Source organism: Hemitrygon akajei, chromosome 31 (genome assembly GCF_048418815.1).
Source record: "Hemitrygon akajei chromosome 31, sHemAka1.3, whole genome shotgun sequence".
In the NCBI taxonomy this organism is placed as follows: Eukaryota; Metazoa; Chordata; class Chondrichthyes; order Myliobatiformes; family Dasyatidae; genus Hemitrygon; species Hemitrygon akajei.
This window is the reverse complement of record NC_133154.1, coordinates 4,090,784-4,110,094: the sequence shown is the minus strand read 5'-3', so window position 1 is coordinate 4,110,094 and position 19,311 is coordinate 4,090,784. Positions and strand designations below refer to the sequence as shown.

The 19,311-nt window shown below is 46.7% G+C and overlaps 1 protein-coding gene across 1 annotated transcript in view; it reads right to left on the bottom strand.

Annotated features, from left to right (window-relative positions):
- Positions 1 to 19,311, bottom strand: part of tmprss6 (transmembrane serine protease 6) — a 104,797-nt gene extending 85,486 nt beyond the window's left edge. Inside the window, exons 1-2 of the mRNA XM_073033984.1 lie at positions 18,866 to 19,311; positions 9,058 to 9,172 (exon numbers count right to left, since the gene is read on the bottom strand). Of these exons, the coding sequence (XP_072890085.1) occupies positions 9,058 to 9,172; positions 18,866 to 18,949 (199 nt within the window). The 5' untranslated portion in view covers positions 18,950 to 19,311. The remainder of the gene's footprint in view (positions 1 to 9,057; positions 9,173 to 18,865) is intronic.

The following is a 19,311-nucleotide window of genomic DNA, read 5'->3' as shown; positions in this document are numbered from 1 at the left end:
ACAGGCAAGATGTGGGAAGGTCTCTGGGGCTCACGGTTGCCGCGGCAACCCAGCTCCATAGGATCCGTATGTCCTGACGTTGGCAGGGCCTGTTTCAGGCTCAGTGAATCACACCTGGCCCTCTGTTCCCTGAGGAGGCACAGAACCCTCAGCTGTGCAGCCGATCCCGGTAAACAAAGGCATCGAAAACAAGTGCCTCAGTGCAAGTAGCAACGAGAATGTGGGTGACTCGCAGCTCAACACGAAAATATTTCCACGACCTTCACACGACATGGAATGAATTTGCCTTACAGTTCAAGGGATTACGCTTCAGCTGGTGTCTGTAAGACTGTAAAACTATAAGATATAGGCACAGAATTAGGCCATTTGGCCCATCAAATCTACTCTGCCATTTCATGATGGCCGATCCATTTTCCCTCTCAGCCCCAACTTCCTGTCTTCTCCCCGTATCCTTTCACACCCTGACTAATCAAGAATCTATCAACCTCTGCCTTAAATATACCCAATGACATGGCCTCCACAGATTTCCACAACGAATTCCACAGATTCATCACCATTTAGCTGAAGAAATTCCTCCTCATCTCCATTCTAAAAGGACGCCCCTCTATTCTGAGGCTGTGCCCTCTGGTCTCAGGCTCCTCCACATCCACTCTACTGAGGCTGTCCTCCACTCGATAGGTTTCAATGAGGTCACTCCACATTCTTCTGCATTCCAGTGAGTAAAGAGTTTGTATGATCTCCCCACAGTCACATGGGTTTCATCCGAGTGTTCTGGTCTCCACCAACATTCAACAGACATAGGGTTAGGGTTGTGTGGACGCTGTGTTGGCACTGACAGCACGGTGACACTTGTGGGCTGCCCCCTCCCCGTACACCCTCGGCCTGTGTTGGTTGTTGATGCAAAATGATGCATCTTTCTCTGCCTGCCTCGATGTACCTTTGACAAATAGAGCTAATATTTTTTTAGAAAATTGCTTCTCTCTGATCTGCTGGAGGAAGTCGCAGATCGAGCAGCATCTGTGGGGAAGAGGGACTGTCGGTGTTTGGTGACGAAACCCTGCATTCAGAACAAATCTTGTATCACAGAACATACAGCAGTACAGCAAATTGCAGGTCCTATGGCCCACTACGTTGAGCCAACCTTTTAACCAAGTTCAATCTAACCCTTCCTTATTCCACAGCCCTCGATTTTTCTAGCACCCACGAGCCTGATAAATACCCCTAACGTATCTACCTAGCAGTGTGTTCCACACACCCACCATCCTCTGTGTAAAAAAATATCTACCTCTAACATCCCCACTATACTTTCCTTCAATCAGCTTAAAATTATTCCCCATCGTATTATCCATTTCAGCCCTGGTCTCTGACTTTGCCTTTAATCATTGTGTACACCTCTATCAAGCTGCCTCTCACCCTCCTACTCCTCAATCTATCTTCATACCACATGCCCTCTAGTCCAGGCAGCATCCTAGGGAATCCCCTCTACACCCTCTTGAGAGCTTCCACATCCTTCCTGTAATAAGGTGACCAGGACTGAACACAATATTCTAGGTGTGGTCTAACCGGTGATTTACTGCACTGAAACTTTGCTTCATAGTTTCTGGGAACATCTGTACATATGGCACAGTGTTCTGAGATAAATTGAGGCTTGCAGTTATATATCACGCAGCATGGCCTCTCAGCAAAGCGGCGGCCATTTTGTATTGGCACTTGACAGCAGGGGGACAGTGACCATCCATTGTGAAGCTGCCTGAGAGATTAACGTCGGGATGTCCACCTGCCGTGGCATTAACAAACTGTCCTCAGGCCGGTTCCTGCACAGACTGAGATCGACTACTGACCCGTGGCTCAGTTACTGCTACTTCCCTTCTCCATGGATTGTCACCTTGTCGTGGTGGAGAAGCTTGTGTGGTCCTGAGATCCCGAGAGCGGTGCCGTCTGGAGCTATGCTCCTGGTAGGGTCACCCATGATGGTAAGGTCGAGGGTGAGGTCCCTGACAGAGAACAATCCAACCAAAACCTCAATGGTGGAACAGGTGGATGAAGTTACTTCGAACACAACGGCCGTGAAGGCGGATGAAGGCTGCAACAAATCCATCAGCTCCGATCATTGTGGTTTCCATGCCACTGGAATCAGCTGGTTGATTTGTGAAGTATCGTGTGCTTCTTGGAGTGCAACATCAAGTACACATTAAACAAATACACGCACAGGCCTCTTCGCTCTGTGGTCAACAGAACGAAGACCGTCATCCTCGACCTAAGCAAGGGACAGCCACTGCGACGACTGCTACTTCCTTTGCCTGCCCATTGCCCCAGAATCAGAATCGGTTTAACAACACAGGCATATGCCGTTAAATTGTTAACAACAAATTTGTTAACTTAGCAGCAGCAGCTCAATGAAATACATGAAGATAAATATAGAGAAAAAAAATGAGTTACATTAAATATGTACAAGTCTATTAAATAGTTAAAGTAAGTAGTGCAACAAAAAACAAATTAAGAAGTAGTGAGGTGGGTTTAAAGTTCTTTTAGAAATCGGATGGCAGAGGGGACGAAGCTGTTCCTGAATCACTGAGTGTGAGGCTTCAGGCTTCTGTACCTCCTCCCTGATGGCAGCAATGAGAAGAGGGCATGGCCTGGGTGGTGGGGGTCTTTAATGATGGACACCATTAGGTTCAGCCTTGTTCCCTGAGTTGGCCTGTGCTGGTGGGGACAAGGTTGTAGCCTTGTGCGTATCAGTCTCCCCTGAACGGTTGTACCCAACTCCCCTCCTGTGCAAATCGCCCCTTCCTGCTCTGCCCAGTCCTCTCTGTCTGTGGTTTCCTGCACCGTTAATAACAAGCTTGTGCAGTAACACTTCTGGCATCCATTTGCAAAGCAGCGCCAACACCCAAGTGATGATGACAGTGGAGTACAGCTCAGGAATGGGCCCTTCGGCCCATCATCTTTGTCCTAACCCTGATATAAATTTAAGCTGCACAAGATAGAAGAGTACACGATGATAAGAGACACAGATCGATATGAAGAGATTGAACAGACATAGATAACAGACACAGCCAGAGACCTTTCCTTGGGCGGCAATGGCTAATACGAGAGGGCATAATTTTAAGGTGATTAGAGGAAAGTTTAGGAGGGACGTCAGATTGATGCACCATCAATAACTCACGCCGAGACTTAGGTAGTGAGATATCGGCTTTTATTGACTGAAGAACAACACTACATCCTGGGGAAAATGAGGGAGAGCAGCAGGCCACAGTCGCCTTTATACAGGGGTCTGTGGGAGGAGCCACAGGGGTAGTCAGCAGGGTCTTGGGAGGAGCCACAGGAGCAGTCAGACAGGTATATCTAGTTCACCACACAGAGGTAATTTTTTTTTAAAGTGAGTGGTTGGTGCGTGGAACACACTGCCAGGGTTGGGGTGTGTTGATAGAGACAGACAGATTAGGGACATTTAAGAAACTGACGTTGTGGTGTTCGCCGAGCTTAGCAATTAACTTGCAGACGTTACGTCACTAGTCGAGGTGACATCCTCAGTGTGCAGTAGTTGGCGTTTCTCTCTGGGAGTGCTCGTGTTGATATAGACCCCCACTGGCCTGCCTTCCTCCTGACTGGCTACCCCTTCAGCTGACCTTTGAATTCTACTGGTACGCATTTCTTTGGCTCTTAGGGGTCCACAGATGGTGTCTATATTGATATGCCTGCTTGCAGATTTATCAAATAGAACCACACTTCTAGGAATTCCTGTGCCTGCCTCGTGTTTGCCCGCGCCAGAACCTCCGCGGTGTCCCAGTGTCCTTCTCGTGGTCTTCGTGTACCCAGATGAGAGACAGTGGATCATGACTCCGTACCGCCAGTTTGTGTTCCCGTAAACAGTCTGAGAGTTTGCGTCCTGTCTGGCCTACGTAGCTCTTGTTGTAGTCTCCACAGGTGATCCTGTACACCACATTGCTCGGATCAAATGCCTTAACCCGAGCTACCAATATTTACTACCGTTTAAGAAATTCTTAGATAGGACACGTGGATGATAAAAAAGATGGAGGGCCATGTAGGAGGGAAGGGTTAGATTGATTACTGAGCAGGTTAAAGGGTTACCACATCATAGTGGGCCGAAGGACCTGTACTGCACTGTAATGATCTATCTGCCTGCCAGCACATGATCTCCATTCCCCACCTGTTCCTGTGTCTGAATTCCTCTTGACCCTGGTGTCCTATCTGCTTTCACCACTTCTGGCTCTGCATTCCAACCACCATCTACGTGAAAAGCTGAAACATTGAAGTCCCCTTATAAACCTCCTTCTTATTGCCTTAAAGAGGTGCCTTGAGTATTTGACATTTCTATCTTGGGGAAATGACTGACACTGTGTATTCAGTCAGATGGCCTCTCAGCAGAGTAATTAATCCACTTGTCCGACCTCTGCTCGTCTCCACCACGGACGGTGTCAAGCCCGGCAGCGAGAGGCAAAGCATGGGGCACGGGGCGAGCAATGCCCTCCCGTACAAGCCCACAGCTACAGAAAAGCCGACACCTCCCTAGGGCGTCAGCGGTCGCGTAACCAGGACTGGTGATATGCACCAGCTGCTCATACGGACACATCCCATGCTCCCGTGGTTTCACGTGACCCTGATCGGGGGTTAAAGAGGTTCTACACATTGTCCGAGGGTGACCTGCAGGCTAATGGAGGGAAGGAGCACCTTACACCTCCTTTAACAGAAATGCATCTCCACCCCACCAGTGACATATACTACTTGACAATACATTTACTTTGAACTTTCGACGATGAATATAAGCTAATCTCATGTATATGAGACCACACTCAAACATTGCAGTTTATAGGATTGCTTTAATATTTACAGTATTGCTTTTCATTGTGTTTTTTATGCTTATTGTATTCTGCATCAGATCCAGAGTAGATGCTCCTGTATTGAAGAATGACGAGGAGCCATCTTGAATCTTGAACACACCACAGCTTCTATTCGCACTGGGGTTTAGTGTCCCTGTTCCCTGGAATTGCACTTTTTAAAAGACCAGAAGACGTAGGAGCAGAATCTGGCCATTCGGCCCATCGAGTCTGTTCCACCATTCCATCATGATGGATTTATTAGCCCTCTCGACCCCAATCTCCTGTCTTCTCCCCGTATCCCTTCATACCCTGACCAATCAAGAACCTATTAATCTCCGCCTTAAATGTACCAGTGACCTGGCCTCCACAGCCACCTGTGGCAACAACTTCCACGGATTCACCTGTGGTGAACTACATATACCTGTCTGGACTGCTCCTGTGGCTCCTCCCACAGACCCCTGTATAAAGGCGATTGAGGCCTGATGCCCGGCCTCATTCTACAGGATGTAGTGTTGTTCATTCTTCCAGTCAATAAAAGCCGATACCTCGCTTCTTATGTCTCAGAGTGAGTTATTGATGGTGCATCATCACCACCATCAAAGGCTCTTCATACGACATGCTGTTCAGTCATGGAATCATTTTCGTGAACCTTCTCAGCGTATCCTTTCTAAGGTAAGGGCCCCAAAGCTCCTCACAATACTCCCAGTTAGGCCTCAGGCTTCAACATCACATCCTAGCCTTTGATCCAATCCTCCAGAAATGAATGTGAACATCACATTTGCCTTCCTCACCACCAACTCAACCTGCAAATTAATCTTTAGGGTGTTCTGCACGAGGAATCCCAAATCCCTCTGCACCTCAGATTTTTGAATTTTCTCTCCATTGAGAAAATAATCCACACTTGCATCATTTGGGGAGTTTAATGCCGGAGAGGAAAGTAATTGCTAGAAGACGGAAGAATGGACGGAAGCACCGTTCTGGAGATGTGTGAATAAATCTAACGCTGATGAGAAGAACAATGAGATTCACAGGAAAACATTGTTTCCTGCTTGGCATTGCTGGCTGCCGCACCTCCAACGTGGTCTGGTGGACGGAGCACGTTCAGAGAAAGGGAGAGGAGTGATTCTGAGGGTGTTGGTGGGGGTGGGTAGGGGTGGTTAGCTTGAGACCAACAGGAGAGTCTCCTCGTCCTGTCTGCACAAACCCATATGTGTTGGCTGGAGTCAGGGCTTTGTGCTTTGGCTCTTGGTGGGGTCACCCATGCCAAACAGGTCAAAGGGTAGAGGCCAGACTAAGAGTGATCCACCGGTCCTCCAGGTTCGGGAGTTCAGAATCATAAACAGGTTTATTATCACCAGAATATGCCTTGAACTTTGTTAACTTAGCAGCAGCAGTTCAATGCAATACATGATATAGAATAATAAAATAATAATAATAATAAATTCCCTAGGACCTTGAGGGAAATTGGTGTAGAAATAGCAGGGGCTCCGACAGAAATATTTCAAATGTCATTAGAAATGGGGATGGTGCCGGAGGATTGGCATATTGCTCATGTGGTTCCATTGTTTAAAATGGGTTTCTAAGAGTAAACCTAGCAATTATAGGCCTGTCAGTTTGACGTCAGTGGTGGGTAAATTAATGGAAAGTATTCTTAGAGATGGTATATATAATTATCTGGATAGACAGGGTCTGATTAGGAATAGTCAGCATGGATTTGTGCGTGGAAGGTCATGTTTGACAAATCTTATTGAATTTTTTGAAGAGGTTATGAGGAAAGTTGACGAGGGTAAAGCAGTGGATGTTGTCTATATGGACCTCAGTAAGGTCTTTGACAAGGTTCTGCATGGAAGGTTAGTTAGGAAGGTTCAATCGTTAGGTATTAATATTGAAGTAGTAAAATGGATTCAACAGTGGCTGGATGGGAGATGCCAGAGAGTAGTGGTGGATAACTGTTTGTCAGGTTGGAGGCCGGTGACTAGTGGTGTGCCTCAGGGATCTGCACTGGGTCCAATGTTGTTTGTGATCTACATTAATGATCAGGATGATGGGGTGGTAAATTGCATTAGTAAGTATACAGATGATACTAAGGTAGGTGGTGTTGTGGATAATGAAGTAGGTTTTCAAAGCTTGCAGAGAGATTTAAGCCAGTTAGAAGAATGGGCTGAACGATGGCAGATGGAGTTTAATGCTGATAAATGTGAGGTGCTACATTTTGGTAGGAATAATCCAAATAGGACATACATGGTAAATGGTAGGGCATTGAAGAATGCAGTAAAACAGAATGATCTAGGAATAATGGTGCACAGTTCTCTGAAGGTGGAATCTCATGTGGATAGGGTGGTGAAGAAAGCTTTTGGTATGTTGGCCTTTATAAATCAGAGCATTGAGTATAGGAGTTGGGATGTAATGTTAAAATTGTACAAGGCATTGGTAAGGCCGAATTTGGAGTATTATATACAGTTCTGGTCACCGAATTGTAAGAAAGATATCAACAAAATAGAGAGAGTACAGAGAAGATTTACTAGAATGTTACCTGGGTTTCAGCACCTAAGTTACAGGGAAAGGCTGAACAAGTTAGGTCTTTATTCTTTGGAACGTAGAAGGTTAAGGGGGGACTTGATCGAGGTATTTAAAATTATGAGGGGGATAGATGGAGTTGACGTGGATAGGCTTTTTCCATTGAGAGTGGGGGAGATTCAAACAAGAGGACATGAGTTGAGACTTAAGGGGCAAAAGTTTAAGGGTAACACGAGGGGGAATTTCTTTACTCAGAGAGTGGTAGCTGTGTGGAATGAGCTTCCAGTAGAAGTGGTAGAGGCAGGTTCGGTATTGTCATTTAAAGTAAAATTGGATAGGTATATGGACAGGAAAGGAATGGAGGGTTATGGGCTGAGTGCAGGTAGGTGGGACTAGGTTGAGTGTAAGCGTCGGCATGGACTAGAAGGGCCGAGATGGCCTGTTTCCGTGCTGTAATTGTTATATGGTTATATGGTAATACAGTTAATAAATAAATAAATCAATTTTAGTAGCACACACAAAATGCAGCAGGCCAGGCAGCATCTATAGGAAGAAGCACTGTTTACATTTTGGGCCGAGACTCTTCGTCTGGACTAACTGAAAGGAAAGACAGTAAGAAGTCTGAAAGTAGGAGGGGGAAAATGCAAAATGATAGGAGAAGACCGGAGTGGGTGGGGTGAAGCTGAGAGCCGGAAAGGTGATTGGCAAAAGGGATACAGAGCTGGAGAAGGGAAAGGATCATGGGACGGGAGGCCTAGGGAGAAAGGGGGAGGGGAGCACCAGAGGGAGATGGAGAACAGGCAGAGTGATGGGCAGAGAGAGAGAGAAAAAAAGGGAAGGGAGGAGAAAAACTAAATAAATCAGGGATGGGATAAGAGGGGGGGAGGGGCATTAACAGAAGTTAGAGAAGTCAATGTTCATGCCATCAGGTTGGAGGCTACCCAGACGGAGTATAAGGTGTTGTTCATCTTGACAGTAGAAATTACAGTGTATGTTTGGCTCAGGTCAAACAAAATTGTTATGGAAACTGCAATGAAGAATCCTTGTCCATCTGAGTGTGACGGTATTCCCGAGTCTCCACCCGGGACTTGCCTGACTGACAGTAGTGAAAACCGAGAGGAAGCTACTGACAAGATGAAGGAAGCCCTGAATGCTAGCAGAGATGGAGGAATTTCATTGCTGCCCGAAACACCAGCGGCGTAACGCGCAGTAACACATGCAAGTGTGACTGCATCTGCGGGTACCTACGAGTCAGCACGTTTATGCAAGTGTGTGCGCCTGTGGCCTGCGTCTATGTGTGCACGTGCGTACTACCCTTCCCTGTGTGCCCAGCAGCACGCGTGTACACCTGTGTCTGCCTCCTCCATGGTATTAACGTACTTGAGCGTGAGTGTGCATGGCCAGTGGCAGTGTGTGCACGCTGGGGGTGGTTCGGGGGATTCTCTCTCTCACCACCACAACCAGGCGTTTATATCCCATTACAGGGTGCCTGTGCAGGTTCTGGGGGAGAGATGGGCTCGGGAAGTCTTGGGAGAACTGATAGACAGCGTGGAAACACCAAATTATTCATCAAACATCTCCCCTCATGACAATTCCCAAGACATCTGATGGCAGTTAGCGAGGTCAGTTTGTACTGCAGACTGCAGCTAGGTCACTTGCACAGGAAGTAGATCATTTGCACAGGAAGTAGATCACTTACTCAGGAAGTACCAGGCACCAAAGGCAGCTCCGGCAACCAACAGTCCTCCCACCAGACCAGAAATAATCGCTATTATCCGCCGGTTCACACGCGTAGACTGTGTGATAATTGCCCCCTAGAGGAAGATAGAATGCATTGTCATCCAGGTACTCAGGGATATACAATCTCCAGATACACAGGGACACATTCTGTGAAAAATGGACACCGGGTACACACCAACACCACGTGGAGTCTGGAGGAAAGGACGTATTTGCTGCCCTGACCTGGTTGGTCTCCTGAAGTGGTTAAGTACACCCCCTCCCTTCTGTCTGGGGGTAAAATGGAGTATTAAGTGCCAGTGTGGCAGCCACATTCCCAACCTGAAATGAAAGCAAAGTACTTTACTTTGTTTTCTTACATTCCCTCCATCTGGTCTCACTGTCATGCTGGGGAGGGGTGCACTGGACAATCCAGGAATACAGCGAGGAACAGGCCCTCCTGGCTCACCAAGCCGAGCAGCAAGTCCTTCCGGCCCTTCAAGCCTGGCTGTCGGCAACCCACTGATTTAATCTCAACCTATCACAGGACAATTGACAATGACCAATTAACCTACCAGCTGGTAGGTCTTTGGACTCTGGGAGAAAAGCGGAGCCCAAATCCACGTGCACACAGGAGGAATGCACAAACTTTCTTGTAGAGGATGTTGAACTATACGAGAACAATTTGGATGACAGAATCGATGGCCTTGTGGCCCAGTTTGCGGACGACACATAGATAGGGTGGAGGGGGTAGGTAGTGTTGAGGAAGCAGATGGAACTTACAGAGATTAGGAGAATGGGCAAAGAAGTGGCAGAAGGAATCTAGTATGGGGAAGTGTATGGCCATGTGTTTTGGTAGAAGGAAAAAGACATGGACTGTTTTCTAAATGGGGAGAAAATTCAAAGATCAGAGCTGCAAAGGGATTTGGGAGTCCTTGTGCAGGATTCCCGAAAAGTTAACTTGCAGGTTGGTTGGGTGGTGAGGAAGGCAAATGCAATGTTCCCATTCATTTTGAGAGGACTAGAATACAAAAGCAAGGATGTCTGAATGCCCACTCCCGTGGAACAGCACTAGTCACCGGCATCCAAGCAGAAAAGGCCCCCTTTATTACGACTCTTTGCCTCCTGCCAGTCAGACAATTTTCTATCCACGTTCGTATCTTTCCCGTAATACGATGGGCTCTTATCTTGTTAGGCAGCCTCATGTGCAGGATCTTGTCAAAGCCATTTGGAGGAATAGATTTTGGATGGAGATGAGGAGAAACTACTTTTCCCAGAGAGTGGTGAACTTGTGGGATTCTCTGCTCGGGGAAGCAGTCGAGGGTGCTTAAGACACACAGTTAAGTAGATTTTTGCATAGCAGGGGAATTAAGGGTTCTGGGGAAAAGGCAGGTAGGTGGTTCTGAGTCCTCGGCCGGATAAGCCATGATTTTCTTGAATGACGGAGCAAGATGGCCGACTCCTGCTTCTATTTCTTGTTCAAATGACCAGACATAAGAACAGCTTCTTCCCCACTCTTATCAGAAAATTGGATTGATCAGCTCTTTCCCACTCCCATCGTAATGATACCGCCACATTCCCTGACCCCAAATTCTATCCTCCTTCCCCTCCCCTCACCTTTTCATTCCGGCATCTTCCCCCTTCCTTTCCAGTCCTGATGAAGGGTCTCGGCCCGAGATGTCAATGTTTATTCATTTCAAAAGATGCTGCCTGACCTGCTGAGTTCCTCCAGCATCGTGTGTGTTATGTGTTGCGTGTGTGTGTGTTGTGTATTGTGTTGCGTGTTGCATGTGTGTATTGCACGTTGTGTGTGTGTTGCATGTTGCATGTGCGTGTTGCATGTGTGTATTGCACGTTGTGTGTGTTGCATGTGCGTGTTGCGTGTGTGTGTTGCTCTGGATTTTCAGTATTTGTGGACTTTCTCGTGGTTATTTTCTACTTCTTCTGTAATTGCCACTCTAACATTTCATTTTGCACTACCCTAGACTGCGCTACACTCAATGATCCTCCAATTTCTTTTTACATGAAAGCTGCACGGGAAACCATCGCTCCTGAAAGCTGTGCAGCACTTGAAAGTTCCACCTGCGAGGCAACAAAGGCTAAGTGCACAGGGGCATTTCAGTCACTGTGTGGCCGCGCTACATCTCAATCAATAAATAAATAAACAATAAATAAAATATTTCTCTGATAATAAACTTGATTGTGATTCTAAGTAGGGTTAGTGACCCTATGAGAAGTTGTGTCATAGATGCAGCACAGAAATCTATGACACAACTTCTCAAATTAGTCCTACTTGTCAATATTTGGCCCATAAACTTCCAAACCTTTCCTATCCATGTACACTCAGTGGCCTCTTTATTAGCTCCTTTCTGTGAATATCTCTACAGCCAATCATGTGGCAGCAACTCAATGCATAGAAGCATGCTGACATGGTCAAGAGGTCCCGTTGTTGCTCAGACCGAACATCAGAATGGGGAAGAAATGCGATCTAAGTGACTTTGACCGTGGAGTGATTGTTGGTGCCAGATGGGGTGGTTTGAGTATCTCAGAAACTGCTGATCTCCTGGGATTTTTCACACACAATAGTGTCTAGAGTTTACAGAGAACGATACGAATGAAAACCCAAAGAAAATCCAGTGAGCGGTAGTTCTATAGGTGAAAAATGCCTTGTTAATGAGAGTGGGTGGTGAAGTTGAGGTACATCTCTACAAAAGGAGATGTAGGGCGCTCTTTCCCTCTGCTAGGCTGCAGGTCACTGTTGGGCAAGGTGTGGCATCTGCTTAGCCCCCTGATCAGGGTCACAATGAAGCAATGGGAGCAGGAGGTGGGTGGATGTTTGAGCAGCTGGTGCATATCACAAGTCCTGGTTACGGGACCACTGATGCCAGGCAGACAATCTCTGACGAGCATTGATAATGGCTGGGGTCACCCCTCTTGTAACGATACTGCCCTGAAGAAGGCAACAGCAAACCAGTTCTTAAGAAAGATTTACCAAGAATCATGATCATGGATAGAGAAAAGAATAATAACAGTGTGAAAGGGGTCTTCCCCACATGAAGATTAATGAAAGATGGAAGACCATGATAATGAACTCCCTACTGTATCACGTTGGAAGTGTCACCAGATAATTTGTTCTGTACTATACAATAATTAATTTATGAGTTTTGCTTTATTTATGAATAATTCACTTGTAGATTTCATTTTTACTTGTCTAAGTTACTGTGTGTCATGTGTACGACTGTGCTTTACTCCCTGGTCTGGTGAAGCATTGTCTTGTTCGGCTGTATGCATGTATATCGTTAAACGGCAATAAACTTGGTTTGACTTGACTATTAGCCAAGGCATACACCGCAGCACATAATGTTAATTATGATGAATGAGAGAGGTCAGAGGAGAATGGCCAGACTGGTTCAAGCTGACAGGAAGGTGACAGTAACTCAAATAACCACGCGTTACAACAGTGGTGTGCAGAAGAGCATCTCTGAATGCACAACACGTTGAATCCTGAAGCGGACGGGCTGCAGCAGCAGCAGACCATGAACATACACTCAGCAGCCAGTCAATGGGACATTGGAAAAAAAGTTGAATTTCCCCATGGGGATGAATAAAGTATCTATCTATCTATTAGGCACAGGAGGCACCTAACGAAGTGGCCACTAAACGTATCTGTCTAAATATCTTTAAAAAGTCATTATAGTATCTGGCTCAACCACTTCCTCAGACAAGATGATTCCACCATGCTAACAAGAAAAAGTTGCCCCTCAAGTTCCTCTTAAACTCTCGCCTTTTACTTAAATCCATGCCCTCTAGTTCTTGATCCTGCAGCCATGGGTAAACGGCTGAGCGTATTCACTACGATGACAATACCAATGGATTTTGCAACCATTTTGAGCGAGGAAAGACTATGTACAATTCAGGGAGACACAAGAGAAACCTCAGATGTTGGGATCGGAAGTGAAAGAACCCACTGATGCTCAGTGGGTTGAAGAGCATCTGTGGAGGCAGACTGACATCTGACACTTTGGGCTGGGGCCCTGCTTGGCTTCATCAACAACAATGAAGATTTGGAGTGCAGAGAGAAAGTAGAGCAGCTGGTGGACTGAATGAGGAGGCACAGCAGCACCTTCACTCCCTGAGGAGATAGAGGCAATCAAAGCCCCCCCCCACCCACCATCTTAACTGCATTTTACAGGAGCACCACTGAGAGCATCCTGACAAGCTGCCTCACAATCTGATATGGGAGCAGCAGAGCATCGGGCCAGAAATCCCTACAAAGGACCATGAGAACAGCCGAGAGGATCGCAGGCCTCTCCCTACCATCCTACGGGGACATTTTTCTGCATACGCAGGGCCCTTAGTATTATCAACAATCCCACCCATCCATCCAGCATCCTCTTTGACTTTCTACCATCAGGCAGGAGACTCCGATGCATAAAGACAAGAACGGTCAGGATGGGAAACAGTTTCTTCCCTCAGGCCATTAGGCTACTGAACTCCCCACCACATCACATTCAAAGTGTCACCAGATCATTTGTTCTGTACCCTACAATGTTTAATGTTTGCACTTTACCTTGTTTATCTACGTGTAATTCACTTGTAGATTTAATTCTTACTTTCCTAAGTCATTGTGTGTTTATGAGTACTGCTGTACTTTACTCCCTGGTCTGGAGGAACATTTTCTCATTTGGCAGTATACATGTACATAGTTAAATGACAATAAACTTGACGTGACAAGTATGTGCAGTGGCCAGTTTATCAGCTCAATTAGCTACTGAGTGTATGTTCACGGTCTTCTGCCGCTGTGGTCCACCACTTCAAGGTTCGACACGTTGTGTATTCAGAGATGCTCTTCTGCACACCACTGTTGTTACAAGTGATTATATGAGTTACTGTCACCTTCCTGTCAGCCTAAACCTGTCTGACTGTTCTCTTCTGACCTCTCTCACTAACAAGGTATTTTCAACCACAGAACTGCTGAGCACTGGATTTCTTATTGTTTTTTCGCACCATTCTCTGGAAACTCGAGGGCTGTTGTGCATGAAAATCCCAGGAGACCAGTGGATTCCCAGATACTCAAACCACCCCATCTGGCACCAACAATCTTTCCATGGTCAAGGTCACTTAGATCACATTTCTTCCCCATTCTGATGTTTGGTCTGAACAACGACTAATTGATGCACTGAGTTGCTGCCCCACGAGTTGGGAGAAAGAGCTTGTTTCTGTGCTGTATGTGACCCCATGATCCAACAACCTCGTGCTTACATGAAGTTAGTTTTTCTTTAAACTATTAAAACAAAACTTGAACTGAAAGCTCCAGTTGCCATGGTGAGGTTTGAACTCAGCAATCCAAATCAATAGTCCACAACTCTGGCTCCTCGTTCAATAACTTAACCTTTATGCTACTGAACACTGGCGCCAATCTTAACAATATAATCACAAGAGATACTGAATAGGGTTATAGATCACTAAGCACAGAAACAGGCCTCTCGGCCCATCTAGTCCATGTTCTGCTCATCGACCCACACCTGGCCCATAGCCCTCCATACTCCTCCCCTTTTTGTGAACATAGAATAGTACAACATAGGAACAGGCCCTTCGGCCCATACTTTAGGACCTCCATAGGTCGGGGTTGACTATGGATATTGTGTTGCAGCTCTCTGCGTGATACACAAGCCAGGCCTATACGATATGGAGAGCAAGCTGTTCCCCTTGCCGCAGGCTCCCCCACTCCACGTAGTGGATGAATCCAGAGGAACAGCAGAGACTACTACAGTTTGGCACCCTCGGTGTCGCAGGAGTTGCCAGTCAGCGTCAAACTCAATGTGGGACTGCCTTAGGGACTCCAGCTCCGGAATTTTCTTCAGCATTTACTCCTGAAGCCCGCCCCATGAGTGAGTACAGACAGAAAGCAGCGGAGGTTTGAGGTCAGAGCTTTCAGCCCACAATGCTCTGTCGAATCAATTAAATTAGTAATCAAATGGCCAACTAAACTAATCCTTCCTACCCACACAATGTCAATATCCTTCCATTTCCCACGCATTCATGTATCTATCCAAGCATCTCTTAAGTGTACCCAATATATCTGCTTCTACCACACCCAAATTTCCTTAAAATGCCCACTTCCACAGAGTTCCACACTCTCACTACCCTCCGAGTGAAGTCATCCCCCTCAGGTTCCCTTTAAACATCTCACCTTTCACCCTTAACCTCCAGTTCTAGTCTCACACAACCTTAAAGGAAAAAGCTTGCTTGCATTTGCTCTATCCAAACCCATCATAACCACCAAATCTCTCCTTATTCTCCTGCGCTCCAGGGGATAAAATCCCAACCTATTCAACCTTTCCCGATAGTTCAGGTCCTCGAGGCCTGACAACATCCTTGTAAGTCATGGTAGCGAAGTGACCAGCACAATTCTTTACAATACCAGCGATCTGGGTCCAGGTCCTGCCACTGCCTGCAAGGAGTTTGCATGTTCTCCCAGTGATCATGTGGGTCTCCTCCAGGTGCTCTCGTTCAAAGACGTACTGGTTGGTAGGTTAACTGGTCACTGTGAATTGTCCGTGATATAGACTAGAATTAAATTGGGGGGTGCTGGGTGGTGTGGCTTGATAAATTAGTCAATTAATTTTCTCTGTGCTCTTTCAATCTTACTGACATCTTTCCTGTAGGTAGGTGACTAGAAATGCACGCAATACTCCAAATTAGGGTGCAGACGCGGGAAATCCAGCACAACGTGTACGCAAAATGCTGGAGGAACTCAGCATGTCAGGCAGCATCTACAGAGAGGAATAAAGAGTCACTGTTTCCGACTGAAACCCTTCACCAGGACTGAAACATTGACTGCTTATTCCCCTCTATAGATGCTGCCTGACCTGCAGAGCTCCTCCTACATTTTGTACGTGTTAACCATAGTTACGAGGGGTGATTAATAAGTTCATGGCCTAAGGTAAGAGTCAATTTTAGAAAACCTAGCACATTTATTTTTCAACATAGTCCCCTCCTATATTTACACACTTAGTCCAGCAGTCGTGGAGCATATGGATCTTGGACCTCCAGAAAGTGTCCACAGATGGGTGATTGATAAGTTTGTAAGGTAGAAGGAGATGAGTTATTAACTTCAAACTTTCTGCATAATCACAAAGAGTTGAATTGCATGTGCATGTAACGAGAGCTGTATAACTCATCTCCTTCTACCCGAGGCCACAAACTTATCAATCACCCGTCTGTGGACACTTTCTGGAGGTCCAAGATCCGTATGCTAAGTGTGTAAATGTAGGAGGGGACCATGTTGAAAAATAAATATGCTAGGTTTTCTAAAATTGACTCCTTTACTTTAGGCCACAAACATATCAGTCACCTCTCGTATGTGCTTGGTGCTGATCAGAATCAGATTTAATGTCACCGGCATGTGCCGTGAAATGCGTGGTTTTGCGGCAACAGTAAATTGCAACATAATTAACAAACTATAAACTACAATTAAAATACAAAAATTTAAATTAAGTAATACATAAGGAAAGCAAAAAAAAAACGTAGTGAGGTGGTGTTCACAGGTTCAATGTCCACTCAGAAATCAGACGGTGAAAAGGACAAAGCTGTTCCTAAAACACCGAGTATGAGTCTTCAGGCTCCTGTATCTCCTCTCTGATGAGAAGAGGCCATGTCCTGGTTAATGGAGGTAAACGCTCTCAAGACCAGCGAAACAGACTGAGTGATCTCACAGGGGTGTATAAAGTCAGGAGGAGTGTAACTGAGGCGTATACACTCAGACTTTATCCCGGGGGCTGCGGAATCAAGAACTAGAGGACACAACTTTAAAGTGGGGAACGATCTGGAAAGGACTTGAGGGGCAACTTTTTTGACACGGAAGGTGGCAGGTGTACGGATTGAGCTGCCAGACGAAGCAGTTGAAGCAGGTGCAACTACGACCTTTAAAAGATCTACTACCCTGGTTGGGAAACATGAAACTTTCTCCCAGTGGCACCTCACTCACGGAGGGGATCATCCTGGGTGGATGTGATAGACAGAGAAACATTTATATCGCATCTTGTCAGAATCAGAAATCACGTTTACTTTCACCGACCAAAATTTGTTGTTTTGTGGCAGTAGCACGGCAGAGGCAGGAAAAGAAATGACTATTTGTACAATAAATAAACTGTGCAAAAGAGGAACCGTGCGTAGAGCTCATGGGTTCAATGTCCATTCAGAAATCGGATCAGAGGGGAAGAAGCTGTTCCTGAATCGTTGAGTGAGGGTCTTCAGGCTCCTGTACCTCCTCCCTGGTGGTAGCAATAAGAACGGGGCATGAACGGGTGCTGGGGATATTCCCCACCTTCTTGAGGCATCACTCCTTGAAGATGACCCGGATACAATGGAGGCTGGTGCCCATGATGGAGCCGACTGATATTACAGCTTTCTGTAGCTTATTCCGATCTGGTGCAGGAGCCCCCCTTATACCGGACGGTGATGCAGCCAGTTAGAATGCTCTCCACGGTATATCTGTACAAATTTGCAAATGTCTTTGGTGACATACCAAATGTCCTCGAACTCCTAATGGAATATCGCCACTGTCGCGCCTTCTTTGGAGCAGCATCGACATGTTGGGCCCAGGATAGATCCTCAGAGATATTGACACCCTGGAACCTGAAACTGCTCACTCTTCCCACTTCTGATCCCTCAATGAGACTGGTGTGTGTTCCCTCATCCTCCCCTTTCTGAAGTTCACAATCAGTTCCTTCGTCTTACTGACGTTCAGTGCAAGGCTGTTGTTGTGGCACCACTCAACTAGCTGATATATCTTGCTCCTGTACGGCCTCCTGTCACCACCTCAGACTCTGCCAACAGTAGTTGTACTGGCAGCAAATTTACAGATGACCCTTTTCCATTGATTAATCTTTTTAAGATGCCCTTACCAATTCAGACCCTGCAAGGACAGGTTCTTCCCCCTGCTGTTGTAAGACTACTACAATGGCCCCTATTCAATAAATCGGACTCTTCACCTCACAATTTCCCTCGTTATGCCTTCACACCTTATTATTTGCCTATTGTGCACTTCCCCCCCCCCCCAGAAACTTTATTCTGCATTGTTATCGTCTTTCCTCTTTTCCATCAATGTCCCCATTGGGTTGAAGTGATTTTTTTTTTAAGATGGCGTGCAAAAAAAAAAGCTTTTCCCCCCACTGTTCCTCCATAGGTATGACACTAATAAACCCAGCAACCCCCCAGTTTAATCACGGGACAATTTACAGTGACCAACTAAGCTACCGACCGGTAGGTCTTCGGGCTGTGCGAGGGAACCGTACGAACTCTTCACAGGCGGCGGCGGGAATGGAACCGGAGGCGCCCGCCTTGAGCTGGAGAAAGTCTGCCGACGCTGGAAATCCCACAGCAACGCACACAAAATGCCGGAGGAACTCAGCAAGTCCGGCAGCACCTGTGGAAATGAAGAGACCAGTCGACGTTTCGGGCCCGGGCTGATGGTTCTCGGCCCAAAATCTTGACTGTTTGTTCACTTCCACAGTGGCTGCCTGACCGGCTGAGTTCCTCCAGCGTTTTCTGTGTGTTGCTTCAGAACCTCTCCTAATTTACCTGTTTATCAAGGTTATAGACAGGGGATTTTAGTAACCAGCAGATAAGCTGTTAGTGATGTTAGCTGGAGGTTTACCGTAAGTGACTCTCCCGCTTTCCAGGGACCCAAGCTGGGGTTTCTGTCCTAGGAGGGGGTCTCAGCCCCTCCATTTCCTGCCAAATCTGACCCAGAGACGGAGGAGCCCGAAAACTGCGGTCTCACTTACCCTGTGGGTGCAGGGATCGAACTGGCCCCTGGGCTCCGTGCAGATCGTGTTAACTGAGATCTTGTAGGGGTCTTGGACGCTCATGTTGGATCCCCCCGGTCCCGGCTCTCCGCACCTTGCTAAACGGCACCGGGCGAGCAGCAGAGCCCTGGGGGGGAGACCGGGGCGAAGGTCCGCAAGCTGCTAGCCCCAGCTCAGACGGCAGCGGGTTGCCAGCTGTTCGGAACGAGCAGAAAATGTCCTTAAAAAAAACGAAACCTCAGCGCACAGCTGGCTCCCGAGCCAAGCCGGGACAAAAACGCGCAGGTGTGTTTGTATTCCTCCGGGTCCTCTTAGGTGTGACGAGTACGCATTGCATTATGTTTACTAAACATCAGGTATTTTTGTTTTGTTTTCAGGGTTAAAAAACCTGTTCCTATATTCATTTAAAGTACATAAAAGCAGAG